The 13,917-nt window shown below is 48.6% G+C and overlaps 1 protein-coding gene across 3 annotated transcripts in view; it reads left to right on the forward strand.

Annotated features, from left to right (window-relative positions):
- pex1 (peroxisomal biogenesis factor 1) overlaps window positions 1-13,917 on the forward strand; it is a 98,134-nt gene that overhangs the window by 53,913 nt on the left and 30,304 nt on the right. For all 3 annotated transcript variants that reach the window (XM_038797374.1, XM_038797375.1, XM_038797376.1), the window contains 2 exons: window positions 574-740; window positions 7,243-7,377. In XM_038797374.1, coding sequence (XP_038653302.1) covers window positions 574-740; window positions 7,243-7,377 — 302 coding nt within the window. The remainder of the gene's footprint in view (window positions 1-573; window positions 741-7,242; window positions 7,378-13,917) is intronic.

A 13,917-nucleotide genomic window follows, 5' to 3' on the forward strand; every position in this document is an offset into this window, starting at 1 on the left:
GAAACAGATTCATTAATAACTTGCAAAAGGATATTAGGTAAATACTTGAAGGGGAGATTTGCAGGTCTATGGGAAAGAGCAGTGAAGTGATGCCAAATGGCAGCTTTTTGAAAGAACTGGCATGGACTCAGGGGACTGTATTGTCTCCTGTGATGCCATTCTAGCATTCTAAGCTTTTTAAAACCTAGCCAGTAAGATGTTTTGGACTGACATTCGGAAGCATAAAACATGGCATATGCATATGTCACAGAAATATTTTAGCTGAGCAAGAGTTAAATTTATCATGGAAATGCAAAGGATTATAATTTAGTTTCAGTAAGTAAGAAATAATGTCTAGCTCTGGAGTACTATTGTACTCTGTATATTCTAAGAAATTAACTGCACGACAAAAGTTAATTCATCTCCAGTACCTATGTAAAGGTAGTTAGTAGTAAACGGTTTGAATCCAGTAGAGAAAAATCTCAGTAATTGATTTGCAAATTCAAATCCGCTTTGTCAAATTGATGGCAAACTATAACACGCCAAACTTCTGAAATCCATAAACAAGCATTTTTTACATTTTTCTATTTGCAGAACTACATTTGACAACATTGGACTTCCAGCGGGCGCTTGTCGGATTTACACCTACTTCGCTAAGAAATGCCAAGTTACACAAACCAAGAGATTTGGGTTGGGACAAAGTGGGAGGACTGCATGAAGTAAAACAAATTCTCATGGATACTATACAATTATCTGTCAAGGTATGAGATAAAACTGTTGTGCAGTGAAATATTTTTATTTAAGGTTAGATGACTAAGGATATTGCATGGGGAATATATTTGATGTATGTTATTCAAATGTAAAAATGCTGCCATTGTTTCCTGTGCAGTTGGAGGTTGGTAGTGGATTGTCAAGTTTTGTTTTTGTTAAATTTCACAATAAATTCAAAAGCCAAGAACCCTGACCTTAATTCATTTGAATCACAGAATCCCTATAGTGCAGTTGGAGGCCATTCAGCCCATCGGGTCTGCACCGATCTTCTGAAAGAGCACCCAACCTAGGCCCACTCCAATGCCACATCCACGTAGTCTGACCTGACCGTTGGACACTAAGGAGCAATTTAGTATGGTCAATCCACCTAGCCTACCCATCTTTGGACTATGGGAGGAAACCGGAGTACCCAGAGGAAACCCAAGCAGACATGGGGAGAATGTACAAACTCCAAACAGTCACCTGAGGTCGGAATCGAACCCAGGTCCAAGGCACTGTAAGGTATCAGTGCTAACCACAGTCCCACCGTGCTGCCCTTACCCATCAATTACCCATTAATATTGGTTTCTAAACTTCAAAAATTAAGAGCGAGAAATCAACAACAGGAGCGTGATTTTCCCATCGTGTTGAGCCTGGCGCTGATCGTGGGCAGGGAGCATCATGGGAGAAGCTCAAATCAGGCTTTGGGCCAAGAGCAAAACCACGCGTGAGTTACCCAACCCACAGCACCCAGCGTGATCTGGATCAGACCCTCGCTTGGTGTGATCCTGGTAATGACATTTAAATGGTCAGGTTGAGGTCGCATTCCCACAGTTCCTGGGAGTTATCCAGTGCACTGACAAGGCTTCAGCCGGGTGCTGATTAGTCCTGGTCTCCACAAGCAGAAATCAGGTGTGATGGCCACTCTGGGGGGTCTATACTGGTGAGGATCCACCCGAGGCCAAGACTGTTATGGTGACGACTGCAGTGGAGAGCCTGGTGCACGAGACTGTCGGCATCATTAGTGCAGGTGTCCCAAGGCGTGGCACCGTCATAGACACCCATGGCTGAGGGGCTCGGCAGAATGTCTTGACTCGCTGGGGATGTGATCCAGTACCTAGCTGACTATGATGAAGTGATGTGGGACATGTTCCACTCTCAGATGGAAATGGCCGCGGCGCTGCGGTGTACACAGGTGAACATTGCCGAGGTTTGCATAGCATGGCCCAATCACTAAGGAGCATCGTCGAGGGCGTCGACACAATGGTGCAGACATTGGGGTGCTGCCAAGACTGGCAGAACCAGATGGCAGCTACAGTGGCAGCCGGGGCTCGAACAAGCTGCCCCTCCGTCCCGAGGTGAACCAGGTGTCCCTATGGGCACCAAGCGGGAGGAATGGGTGCTGGGGAGTAACCCGGACCCGTCCCGTGAAGTGGAGATGGTGGCCATCTGCTCCCCCGAGTTCCATCCCTCTGATCAAGCTGCATTTCAAAGTCAGTACCTACGGCTGTGCATGTGTTGCCGACAAGTACGCCGGGGCCCTCTGGCACCAGAGCCTGCCAGGGTCATCGAAGGCCATGCAACGAGGTAAGCAACTGGCTGCCTCCACCTCACATGTGCATCCTGGGGACACACCTAGATGTAGCAGAAGAACTAGGAAGGTTAAACTCATTGAGGATCACTGGGGGAGGGTTGGGTAAGTCAGATATAGGTAGAGGGTGGGGGAGTGAGTGGATGGTGGGGCGAGTGAGAGGGCACCATTGGGAAAGCGGGAATTGTTGGACACCTGTGACACATTAAAAACCCTTGACCACAAGCAGCATGGCGCCTCTGTCACTTTCACCCGCAATGCGGGCTGACCTCCGAACTCTTGGCCCATCTTCCAAGTATGATCACTCTCCCCACCCCTGGCACACCATGTGCAGGCGATGAGTGTGAGCGAGCAATCAGCAGCCAGGCAGGGATCAGACTCGCATCGATTTAGGAGCACCGGCATTGAGCTCTCTGAGTTATCATCACCCCCCCTGCCCTCGACAATGACCCACTGATGGTGCCGATACACTCTCATACAGAGTCCCAGCACTCTGGAGTGATGTGACCAGACCCTGGGAGGGCGGTAGATGGGGGTAGGGGTTGGGCAAGGTATTGATTACGAACGCTGATGGACCAAGCCACATCCTATATGAAACGGGTGAGCTTGATGGACCCTCGCCGCTGCCGCCAGTCCTGCAGCCTCCAGTTGGTCCTCTGTTTCCTCCCTGGGATCATCCTCAAGCCCCTGCTGGTCCAACGCCTCCTCATAGAATTTACAGTGCAGAAGGAGGCCATTCAGCCCATCGAGTCTGCACCGGCTCTTGGAAAGAGCACCCTACCCCCTATCCAAGGTCAACACCTCCACCCTATCCCCATTACCCAGTAACCCCACCCAACACTAAGGGCAATTTTGGACACTAAGGGCAATTTATCATGGCCAATCCACCTAACCCGCACATCTTTGGACTGTGGGAGGAAACCGGAGCACCCGGAGGAAACCCACGCACACACGGGGAGGATGTGCAGACTCCACACAGACAGTGACCCAAGCCGGAATCTAACCTGGGACCCTGGAGCTGTGAAGCGATTGTGCTATCCACAAGGCTACCGTGCTACCCTTGTCATCCTTGTCCTCCTCATCCTCCTCCTCGGAGGTCGGCACATGTTCCTCATCCCCAGCCTCCAACAAGTCGCCCTGCTGCTGTGCCAGGTTGTAGAGAACATAGCAGGCCACCACAAAGGGCTACCCTCTGGGCTGTGTACTGCAGGACACCACCAGAGCGGTCAATGCATCGGAACCGCAATTTGAGCAGTACGATGCACCACTCAAAGACAGCCCGAGTGGTCACATGGGCCTCGTTGTATCGGATCTCCGCTTCGGTCTCCAGTCTCTGTACTGGAGTCATTAACCAGATCCTCAGCAGGTGTCCCTTATCCCCCAAGAGCCAGCCGTCTATCCTGGAGTGGTCCTCGAAGATGCTGGGAATGTCTGACTGCCCCAGGATGTAGCTGTCGTGCACACTCCCTGAGAAGCGTGCACACTCCCTGGGAAGCCTGCACACACCTGCATGATCTCCATGCCATGGTCACACACATCTGTATGTTGAGGGAGTGGAGCCCCTTCCTGTTAATGTAGAGCACTTCCAGATGGCACGATGAGCGCAATGCGACATGCGTGCAGTCTCAATCAGCCCTTGACCTGGGGCATCCCAGCGATGGCGGAGATGGGGCATCTTGTTGGGCTTGGTGCATGTCAAAGTTGAGATAGTTTTCTGCCTGGGTCGGATGCACCTGTGGGCTGTGGCCTGCGAGATGTCACACAGGTCCCCGCTCAAGCCCTGGAATGATGACACGTAAAAGATCAGGGCTGCGGTGATCTTGACGGCCACCGGGAGTGGGTGTCTTCCTCCATGTGCAACTGCTGCCACAGATTAGGGTCTGTTCTGCACGGTCCAAAATGCCATCCATACCGTTTTCAAATCGGTCAATATTTGTAAGGCATTGAGAGAGGGTGTTAGACTGACAAACAACGGTGGCTCCCAACTTGGGATCCTCCATTGCCTCATTCATCCTCCCCAACACCCCCTCCCTCAAATCCAGAACTTCCTGTGCACACACACCCAGCCACCAGTAGGCCTCTGACTGTGGAGATGTCCCCGGAGCTGTGTCCCATCCCCTGGGTGTTCGGTTGTTGGCTGCTGCATGTGTGGTGTTGCCTCCCGTAGTATTCAGGCACGATGTCCAAATATCAGGGAATGATTGGGATGCTAGGTAATGATTCCCACATGCTACATGGCCTGCCTAACCACGGGAATCCCCTTGTGTTGTGTGGTGCTCACTTAACCATGACTGCCAATTCAATATTAGTGATCGCCTTCAGGCACATGGCTAGAAGCCTCAGCAGTCGGTGGGGCAGAAGGGTAGGGACAAGGGTTGCCCCTGTAATGGGTATACGTGATCCAGGAGTTGGCACGACGGTGCCGCATGCGGTTGCCCCCCCCCCCCCGCCCCCTTCCCCATCTTCCCAAGGCGGCTCACCACTGCAGAGGATGCCACCCCCCCCCCCCCCCCCCCCCCCCCCCCCCCCAAGCTGAGGGTCCCCCACCCCCCACTGAGCACTCGGACAGCAAGCCCAGCGCCACCAGGTTCTTTGCCTGTGAGCAAAGATGGCTACTCAGCTCCCCGCAGAAACCCTTCCGCCAGGTTCATGATCACTTGCTGAGGAGGCCGCTGAATGACGGGAAGCCGTTGGATATGGGTCAGCTCCCGTTAATTGTATGGATATAAGGCATAAGTGTTGATAATTGGTTTCTCGCCATGCTGCGACGGGATCCTGATTTCTCCTACGCGAGTGGATCGGTTGCAATGGAAACTGTTTGGCACCTGCCGCGTTTCTCGATTCTGGCTTCTCCCGCTATTCATCGGCTTTGTTTCACTCAAGCGGGAGCGCAACAAGGCCGGAGAATCGTGCCCTCGGTGTGGGCAAATCCAGGTCTGGATCTCACCTAGAAATCCGGCAGGAAACACCTTGTAAACTCGCCCAAAATGACATTTAGTCATTTTTCTGTGAATCATGCTTTAGATATTCACTTATTGATAAATCTGGGGATATCTGAAATGATGAGTGGGCTCAAAATTTTGAAATGCTCTGTGCCTAGTTCCATTGTGAAGATACTGTCGCAGTTAAATTAATTGAAAATAATGGGACAATATTTATTGTGAACAGTTTGAAAAATTCGCCCTTCAGTTAGAAATGTTTCCTGGCTCTCATGCTCAAAACACATTCCCCTACAACGCCTGCCCTGCACACTGAAGAATACAAGAAACACATTCACATCCTTCCTGCAATGACCAATATTTATTGGATCTTCTATCAAAAGCTCATCATACATCCCTCAACTGAGCACTGAGAATGCAAGATCTGTGATGTTGCTCCTCAAGAAAATAGCTTTCATTGGTATGACTTGCATATTGGAGGTGTTATGAGGTGCCTCAAGGGCATAATAAGACACAAACACAAATCCAAAGGTGGAATTATTAAGAGAGTAAGCAAAATGTTGTCAGGATTTTAAATTGGGTCTCCAAGCAAGAGGGGGAAGATGGGTGGAGATGTAAGGAAGGAATTCTAGAACTTAAGCCCTAGATGGCTGATGGCATGATCGTTAATGGCGGAGCAGAGAGATTTTGGATATGCAAGAGAACAGAATCAAGGAACTCGCAACTCCCAAAGGGTAGTAGAGTTGATAGGGAAGGGCTAAGTTATGAAGGAATTTGAATAAGAGGATTAAATTTTATTTTGAGGTGTTGTGAAACCAGGCACCAATGCAGTTTAGTGAACACAGTAGCGATGGTTGAGCCGAAGTTCATGAAGGATGGAAGGCTGGCCTGGATATCATCCGATTAGTCCGGAGATGACAAAGGCATGAATGAGGGTTTTGGCAGGGAGCAACAATGAGTTATGACAGTACAACCCTAGAGATGTAAAATTTGAAAGATGCTTGTATCAGTATACTTTGTCCCTCTATTATCTCTGTATGTTTTGCTTTGAATGCTTTCAGTTAATTGTGAATAAATTGGGAATTTAAAATAAAATTGTGTAGACAGGAAAAATTTGTTGCGCTTCAAAAATCGAAGATTAAATCGTTCTGTTAACTTCATAACCACATTTCTACTTCATAGCACATTGGAAATTAGGTAGTCTTAAATGAATTGGATAATATAGGACTAACTAATTTAAACAGATTCAGGTAATGGCAACAATGACTTGCATTTATGTAGCATTTTTAAGGTAGTGAAACATCCCAAGACACTATAGAATCAGACAAAATAAATTGACACCAATCCAAGAAAGTAAGACATGATAAGTGATCAAAGGGGTAAGTTTAAGGTTCACCTATAAGAAAGAGAAGATTCGGGAGGGAATCCACTGCTTAGAACCAGGTCGCTAAAAGCTGCTGAAACTGGGGGGGGGGGGGGGGGGGGGAGGGGAGAGAAACTGCCAGGGATGCCCAAGAGGCCAGAACTGGAGGAACACAGAGTTCTCAAGAGGTTTGTAGAGCTGGAGGAGTTTACAGAATAGGGATGGCCGATGCCATGGAAAGATTTGAACACAAGCACAAGGATGAGAATGTTAAATTTGAGGCATTGCTGAATCATGAGCCATTGAAGGTCAGGAACTGAAGGGTGATTGCTGAAGGCTGAGGGAAAATTCAGTGAAAGATTAGCAGAGCACAAGCTGAACATTAAACCATTCATGAAAACATAGCTCGAGATTATGGTTTGTGCAGTGTGAATTAGGTATCTGGCTTCACAAGCCATTATAGAATCTTGCAGTCAAGCATGAAAAGATAATTTAGCAAAGAGTGCAGTTATTTTTTCACTAGAGCGATGAATAAATTAAAATATACAAAGCAAATATGTTATGTATTTTTGAAGCTCATGGAGTCATGTGGAATGTTTTGATTCATTTTATCCTTTCAGTACCCACAGCTGTTTGTAAAATTGCCTATACGACAGCGATCTGGAATCCTGTTGTATGGGGCACCAGGAACTGGAAAGACATTATTAGCAGGTGTCGTCACCAGAGAAAGTGGATTGAACTTTATTAGTATTAAGGTATGATAATTGTTAACGTGGTGCAGTTGAACATCCTCTCTTGTGCCTTTAAAACAAGGACGTCGAATTATTGTGTCTATGTGCATAACATTTCTGATTCTTAATGCCACTAATATATTTTGAAAGAATTTCTAAAGACCGGTGATATTTTTGCTTTTCTGGCTTGCTTAGTGAATTTTATATTTCTTTGTTTACTTAATTTCCAAATAGAATGACAAATAACCAAAAATAATCAAGGAATGAGACTACCTGAAGTTGAAGAACTAAATTATTGACTATGCCATCCAAAGTGTCAATTAGGAATTCCAAGTCTGTAAAGACCTTAAATTGATTATACTTATTTGTGTTTAGATCCTGTGATGGCTTGTCCTTCCCATCTTTATAATCTCCAGTGATACATTTCTTCCATCCTTGAACAATCTTCATATTAATTTCAACTTTTTATGGATTCTTCCTTCATTTGCCCCACCATGTTTTCAGCTACCATGGGTGCAGACTCGAGAATTCTCTCTCTCATCCTTTAAAACTGTCTTTAAAACTCACCTCTTAGTGAAAACGTTTGGTCCACACACCTGGGTCGGAATTCTCCGACCCCCCCGCGGAGAATCGGCGCGGCGCCGGCCGGGGTATGCGCCGATTCTCCAGCATGGGCCGGCGCACCGATTCTGTGGCCCGGATGGGCCGAGCGGCTGTCAACAAAAAGCCGAGTCCTACCGGCGCCGTTCTAACATCCTTTGAGCCGGTGGGACCTTGGCGTTGAAGGATCTGGGGCGGCCTGTGGCGGGGGGAGGGGGGGTCTGAACCAGCAGCGGAGCCTCCGTAGTGGCCTGTCCCGCGATCTGGGCCCACCGATCTGCAGGCCGGCCTCTCTGCCCCCGGCCTCCTTTCCTCCGCGCCGGCTCCTGTAGCCCTGTGTCATTTGGCATCGGGGCTGCCGCGGGGAATAAGGCAACTGCGCATGCGCTAGTTGGCGCCGGCCCAACTGCGCATGCGCGGACCCCTCGGCACCGGGTTCAGGCCGGGATCGGCACCTGGAGCGCCGGAGTAAAACACAATGCACTTAGCCACCCATTGGGAGAATCCCGCCCCTGGGGCGCGATTCTCCGAAATGGAGTGAAACAGCCGACGCCGGAGTGAAACCCGGAGTGTTTCACTCCGGCGTCAGAGGCCACCCCTCGCCCCCTATTCTCTCTCTCTCCATCCGGGCCGGAGAATCGCCGGTTGCCGTGAGAAACGGCAAGCGGCGATTCTCCGAGCGGCGTGTCGCAAAACGCGACATGTCATTTTGGGGGGTGTGGGAGAATCGCGGGGGGTGCCAGGGCGGCGTGTCGTGATTCGCCCGGCCCTCCCGCGATTCTCCCACCCGGCGTGGGGAGCAGAAAACCGCGCCCCTGGTCTCTTCCTGTTTCTTTAAGCTACTGTAAAGTTCTTGGGACAGATTCCTATTGTTTATTTGCTCATCCGACCTGGGCATCACTAGATAGGCCAGCATTTATTGCCATCTCTGATTGCTTTTGAGGAGGTGATGATGAAGAACTGCCATTCCTGAGGTGTAAGTACAGCCACAATGCGGTTAGAGAGGGAGTTCTGAGATTTTCACCCATTTGGCGTTGAAGGAGTGGCAATATAGTTCGAGACCTGGATACTGTGTGACTTGGAGGGGAACATGAAGGTGATTGTACTCCCGTGCATCTGTTGTCCTTGTTCTTTTAAGTGGTTTAGTTTGCGGGTTTATGAGCTGCTTTTGAAGATGTCTTGGTGAGTTGCTGCAGTGCATCTTATCGATGGTACACACAGCTGCCATTAAGTGCCAGTACTGATTAGGATGCCAATCAAGCTGGCTGCTTTCTGGATGGTGTTGAACTTCTTGAGTGGTTTTGGTGCTCCACTCATACAGGCAAGTAGAGAATATTCCATTAAACTTCTGACTAGTGCCTGATAGGCAGGCTTTGGAGAGTCAGCAGGTGAGCTCCTTGCCACAGAATTCAATGTCTCTGACCTCCTCTTGTAGCCACAGTATTTATGTGGCTGGCCCAGTTAAGTTTCTGGTCGATGTTAACCCTCAGGATGTTAACCCTCAGGATGTTAACCCTCAGGATGTTAACCCTCATGGGGTTAGGCGATGGAAATGCTATTGAATGTCAAGAGGGGATGGTTAGATTCCCTCTCGTTGAAGGTGGTCATTGCTAACTCTTGCCTGGCGTGAATATTAATTGCCACTTATCAGCCCAAATCTAAATGTTGTCCAGGTCTTGCTCCAATAGGGCATGGGCTCATTTATCATCCATGGAGCTACAAATAGAATTGTATGCTGTGTGATCATCAGCAAACATCACCACTACTGACCACTTCATTGAGGGAATGCCAATGAAGCAACTGAAGATGTTTTGGCCGTGGACCACTGTCCTGAGCAATGGGTCATTTTCCTTTGTGCTAGATATGACTCCAGCCAGTGGACGGATTTCCCTGATTTTACAATTGGTCAAATTGCTGCCTTGATGCCAAGGGTAGTCACGCCCACCTGGAATTCAATTCCTTGCCGATGTTTGGACCAAGACTGTAAAGAGGTCTGGAGCCTAGTGGCTGTGCCAGAACTCAAACTGAGCGACAGTGAGCTGGTTATTGCTGAATCATTGCTGCTTGGAGTACTGACAACGACATCTTCAATCACATTACTGATGATTGAGAGAGTAGACTGACGGGACAGTAATTTGCTGCACTTGATTTGTCCTATTTTGTGGTCAGGACGAGTGGGCAATATTCTACATTAAAGCATGTGGGTGGAGATGTTATCAGTGCCTATAGGCTTCGCTGAACCCTGTTCTTAACATCACATGAATGAATCAAATTGTCTGGTATCTGTGATGTTGGGGACCCTTGTAGGTGACCAAGATGGATCAGTCACTCGACACTTCTGACTGAAGATACTTGCAGAAACTTCAGCCTTACCTTTTGCAATCACGCTGGGAGCTGCATCATTCAGGATGGGTTTGTTTTATGGAACTGCCTCTTCACGTTGACCATCGCTGCTCATACATTGATGTGGCTGCACTTTGAATTTTTATGTCATCTGTCGTTGTGGGCTTTCAAAGCTCTGTCTATTGCATGCTACTTCTATTGTTTGCAGTTTTGCGTTGCACCTCATTTTTAGGTGTGCTTGTTCCTGCTCCTGGCACGCTGTTCTACTGTAATTGAACCCGAGTTGATCTTTTGGCTCAATGGTAAAAGTAGAGTGAGGGATGTACTGATCCATGAGATTATAGGTTGACGGCCCACACACTTTATGGATTCCCAGTTTTGAGCTGCTGAATCTGATCTGAATTTATCCCTTTTATCATAGTGCTAATGCTACGTAACACAATAGAAGGTGTCCCCAGTGTGAAGACAAGACAAGGACAGTGTGGTGGTCACACCCATCAACAGAGTCATGGCCAGGTGTAACTACAGCAGATAGATTGGTGAGGACAAGGTCGAGTGGGTTTCCCCATACTATCTCCTTGTTAGTCTCTCACCACCTGTAGCAGCTTCTTTCTGCCAGCTATGTCCTTCAAAGCTCAGGTAGTAGTGATGCGGCCGAGTCACTTTGGTGGTAGACATTCAAGCCTCCTACCCAGGGTACATTCAGTGCCCTTGCTGCCCTCCCTGCTTCTTCCAAATGGTGTTTAATATGGAGGAGTATTGATCCATCAGTTTCGGGAATGCTGTAGATGCTAATAAGAGGGAGGTTTCCTTGCTCACCTTTGAACTGAATCTATGAGACTTTATGGAATCCAGAGTCAATAATGAAGACTCCTTGGCCCATTTCCTCCCACATATACCACTGTACCTCTGAAGGGGCATACCCAGGGATGACAATGAAAGAGTCTTGGACATTGGCTGTAAGGTATCTTGACTAGTCTTTAGGACAGTTCCTCCAATTCTGCCAAAAGCCCCAGAGGTTAGTGAGGAGGACTTTGCAGGGTCAACTGACGATGGGCATGCCTTTTCCATATCCAATAACTAAGTTGCTATTGAGTGGCCTGTCCTGTTCTAATCTTCTTTGACTTTTCTATAATTGAGTAATTTGCTCAGTCAATTCAGAGGGCAGTTAAGAGTCCACCATGCTTCTGGGGTTTGGAGTCACGCATAGGACAGATTGGGTAAGGATGGCAGATACCCTTCCTGAAAGGACAATGATGAACCAGATCGATTTTTGACAGCAATCTGGTAACTTTGTGGTCACTGTACCCGAAAAGCGTTTATTATTCTAGATTTATTAATTTAATTTAATTTTCCCCAGTGGCCGTGGTGTGATTTGAATTTGCGCCTCCAGAGCATTATTCCAGGCTTTTGGATTACCAGTCACAGAATCACAGAATTGTTGCAGTGTAGAAGAAGGCCATTTGGCCCATTGTGTCTGCACCATCTCTTTAAATGAGCATTATAGCTAAGAGGCATTCTCCTCTTGAATGCCGGGGAGCACACAAAAAAAACCTTCTATTCCAGCACAAAAATATATCTTAACCATTACTCACTGTCTCCTATTACACAGCCAAGTTTGTATTCGTGTTGCTTTTGTTCCACAAGCTGTAACTTTTCTCACAAGTCTGTTGTGCAGCACCATATTTTTTTTTTGTTGAAAGTGGTTTTATTCAACAAATTTTCAACAATTTTACGATACAAAACAACCCGACAAAACATAACCCCAGCCCACCCAAACTGCCCCCCACACTCCCACCACTCCCTCAACAGTCAATGGTAACCAACTCCCAAAAATGAATGATGAACATACCCCAATTGTAGAACCTATTACTCGCCCCTCTTGGAGCAAACATCCAACAGGTACCCCCGCCACGCCAAGGCACAGGGTGGAGAAGTTGACCTCCACCCTAACAAGGCCCGCTTACCAGGCGTAGGCTTGAACACCGACCTCCAAAACCTTTCCAGCTTCGAGCAGGACCAAAACATATGCACATGATGTGAAGGGCCTTTCCCACATCGTTCACAGACATACTCTCCCTTCGAATAGCCGGTCACCCTAGATTTTGTAAGGTGCTGTGCACTACCTTCAGCTGTATCAACCCCAGCCTCATGCACAAAATCGAGGTATATACCCTCCGCAGCAACTCACACCACACACCCTCCTCCAGCATCGCCCCCAACACTTTCTCCCACTTCGCCTTAACCCCCTCCATCGATACACCATCCTCCTTCAAGATCCTCCTGTAAATTTCCGAGACAACCCCACTCTCCAAATCCCCAGCTGACAGCACCGCCTCCAGCAATGAGGAAGCAGGCGCTATCGGGAAAGCTCGGAAAGACCTCCTCGCAAAATCCCGCACTTGCATAGACCTAAAGCTTTCGCCCCACGCCAGCCGAAACTTCTCGGCCAACTCCTCCACATTTTCAAATCACGCTCCTGGAAACAAATCCTCAATTCCCCCTCTCTTCTCATCCCCAAAATCTTGCATCCATCCTCCCTGCTCAAAGCCATGATTCCCATTGATCGGCAACCCCCCCGACCCAGCTCCCAAACTAAGCTGCTGTCTAAACTGCCTCCAAATCAACGTGGCCCCCACCATTGGACTCACCGTATACTTCCCTGGGGCCATCGGAAGTGGCGCAGCTGCCAGCACCCACTACCCGACCCCTTGCAAGACCTCGCCTCCACCTTCACCCACATATCCCCACCCTCCCTGCTCCAACTCTGAACCTTTTTTGCATTTACCCCCCCCTCCCCAATAATAATACAACAAATTTGGGAGGCCTAACCCCCCCACCCACAGTGTGCCGTCCCCTCTACAGTATCACCGTCCTAATCCTAGCCAGCTTTCCTGCCCAAACAAATGATGAGACCAGCCTATGCACCCCCTAAAAAATGCCTTGGGCAAAAAGAGGCAGGCATTGAAACAAGAACAGGAATTGTGGCAAAACATCTTGACTGCACCCGGCCCGCCAACAACAGAGGGAGATTGTCCCACGTCTGCAAATCAGCCTTCACGCTCCCCACCAAGCTAGTGAAGTTAAGCTTCCGAGGCCGTGCCCAATCCTGGGCCATCTGCATCCCCAAATACCTAAAATGAGACGCCGCCAGGTGAAATGGCAGCCCCCCACCCCTGCTCCCACTCATGGAGGGGAGACCACAAAATACTTACTTTTCCCTAAATTCAATTTGTATCCTGAAAACGTCCCAAATTTATGGAGCTCCTTAATGCAATAGCTAAGGGCCCTGTTGCCAATGCGAGCAGAAGGGGGGCCATAGGGCATCCCTGCCTCGTACCCCGGTAGAATGCAAAATACTATTTGTGCACACGCTCGCATCGGCCCCTCGTATAGCAGCTGCACGCACTCCACAAACTTCAGCCCAATCCCAAATTTCTCCAATATAGTTATCAAATGACTCCACTCCAACTGATTAAACTCCTTCTCCATGTCCAGTGCCACCACCACCTCTGTCTCCCTCCCCTGTGATGGAGAAAGCACCACGTTCAACAACCTCCTCACATTCAAGGTCAACTGTCTTCCCTTTGCGAACCCCGTCTGGCCCTTCCCAATTATAAT

The sequence above is a fragment of the Scyliorhinus canicula genome, chromosome 5 (genome assembly GCF_902713615.1).
Source record: "Scyliorhinus canicula chromosome 5, sScyCan1.1, whole genome shotgun sequence".
NCBI lineage: Eukaryota > Metazoa > Chordata > Chondrichthyes > Carcharhiniformes > Scyliorhinidae > Scyliorhinus > Scyliorhinus canicula.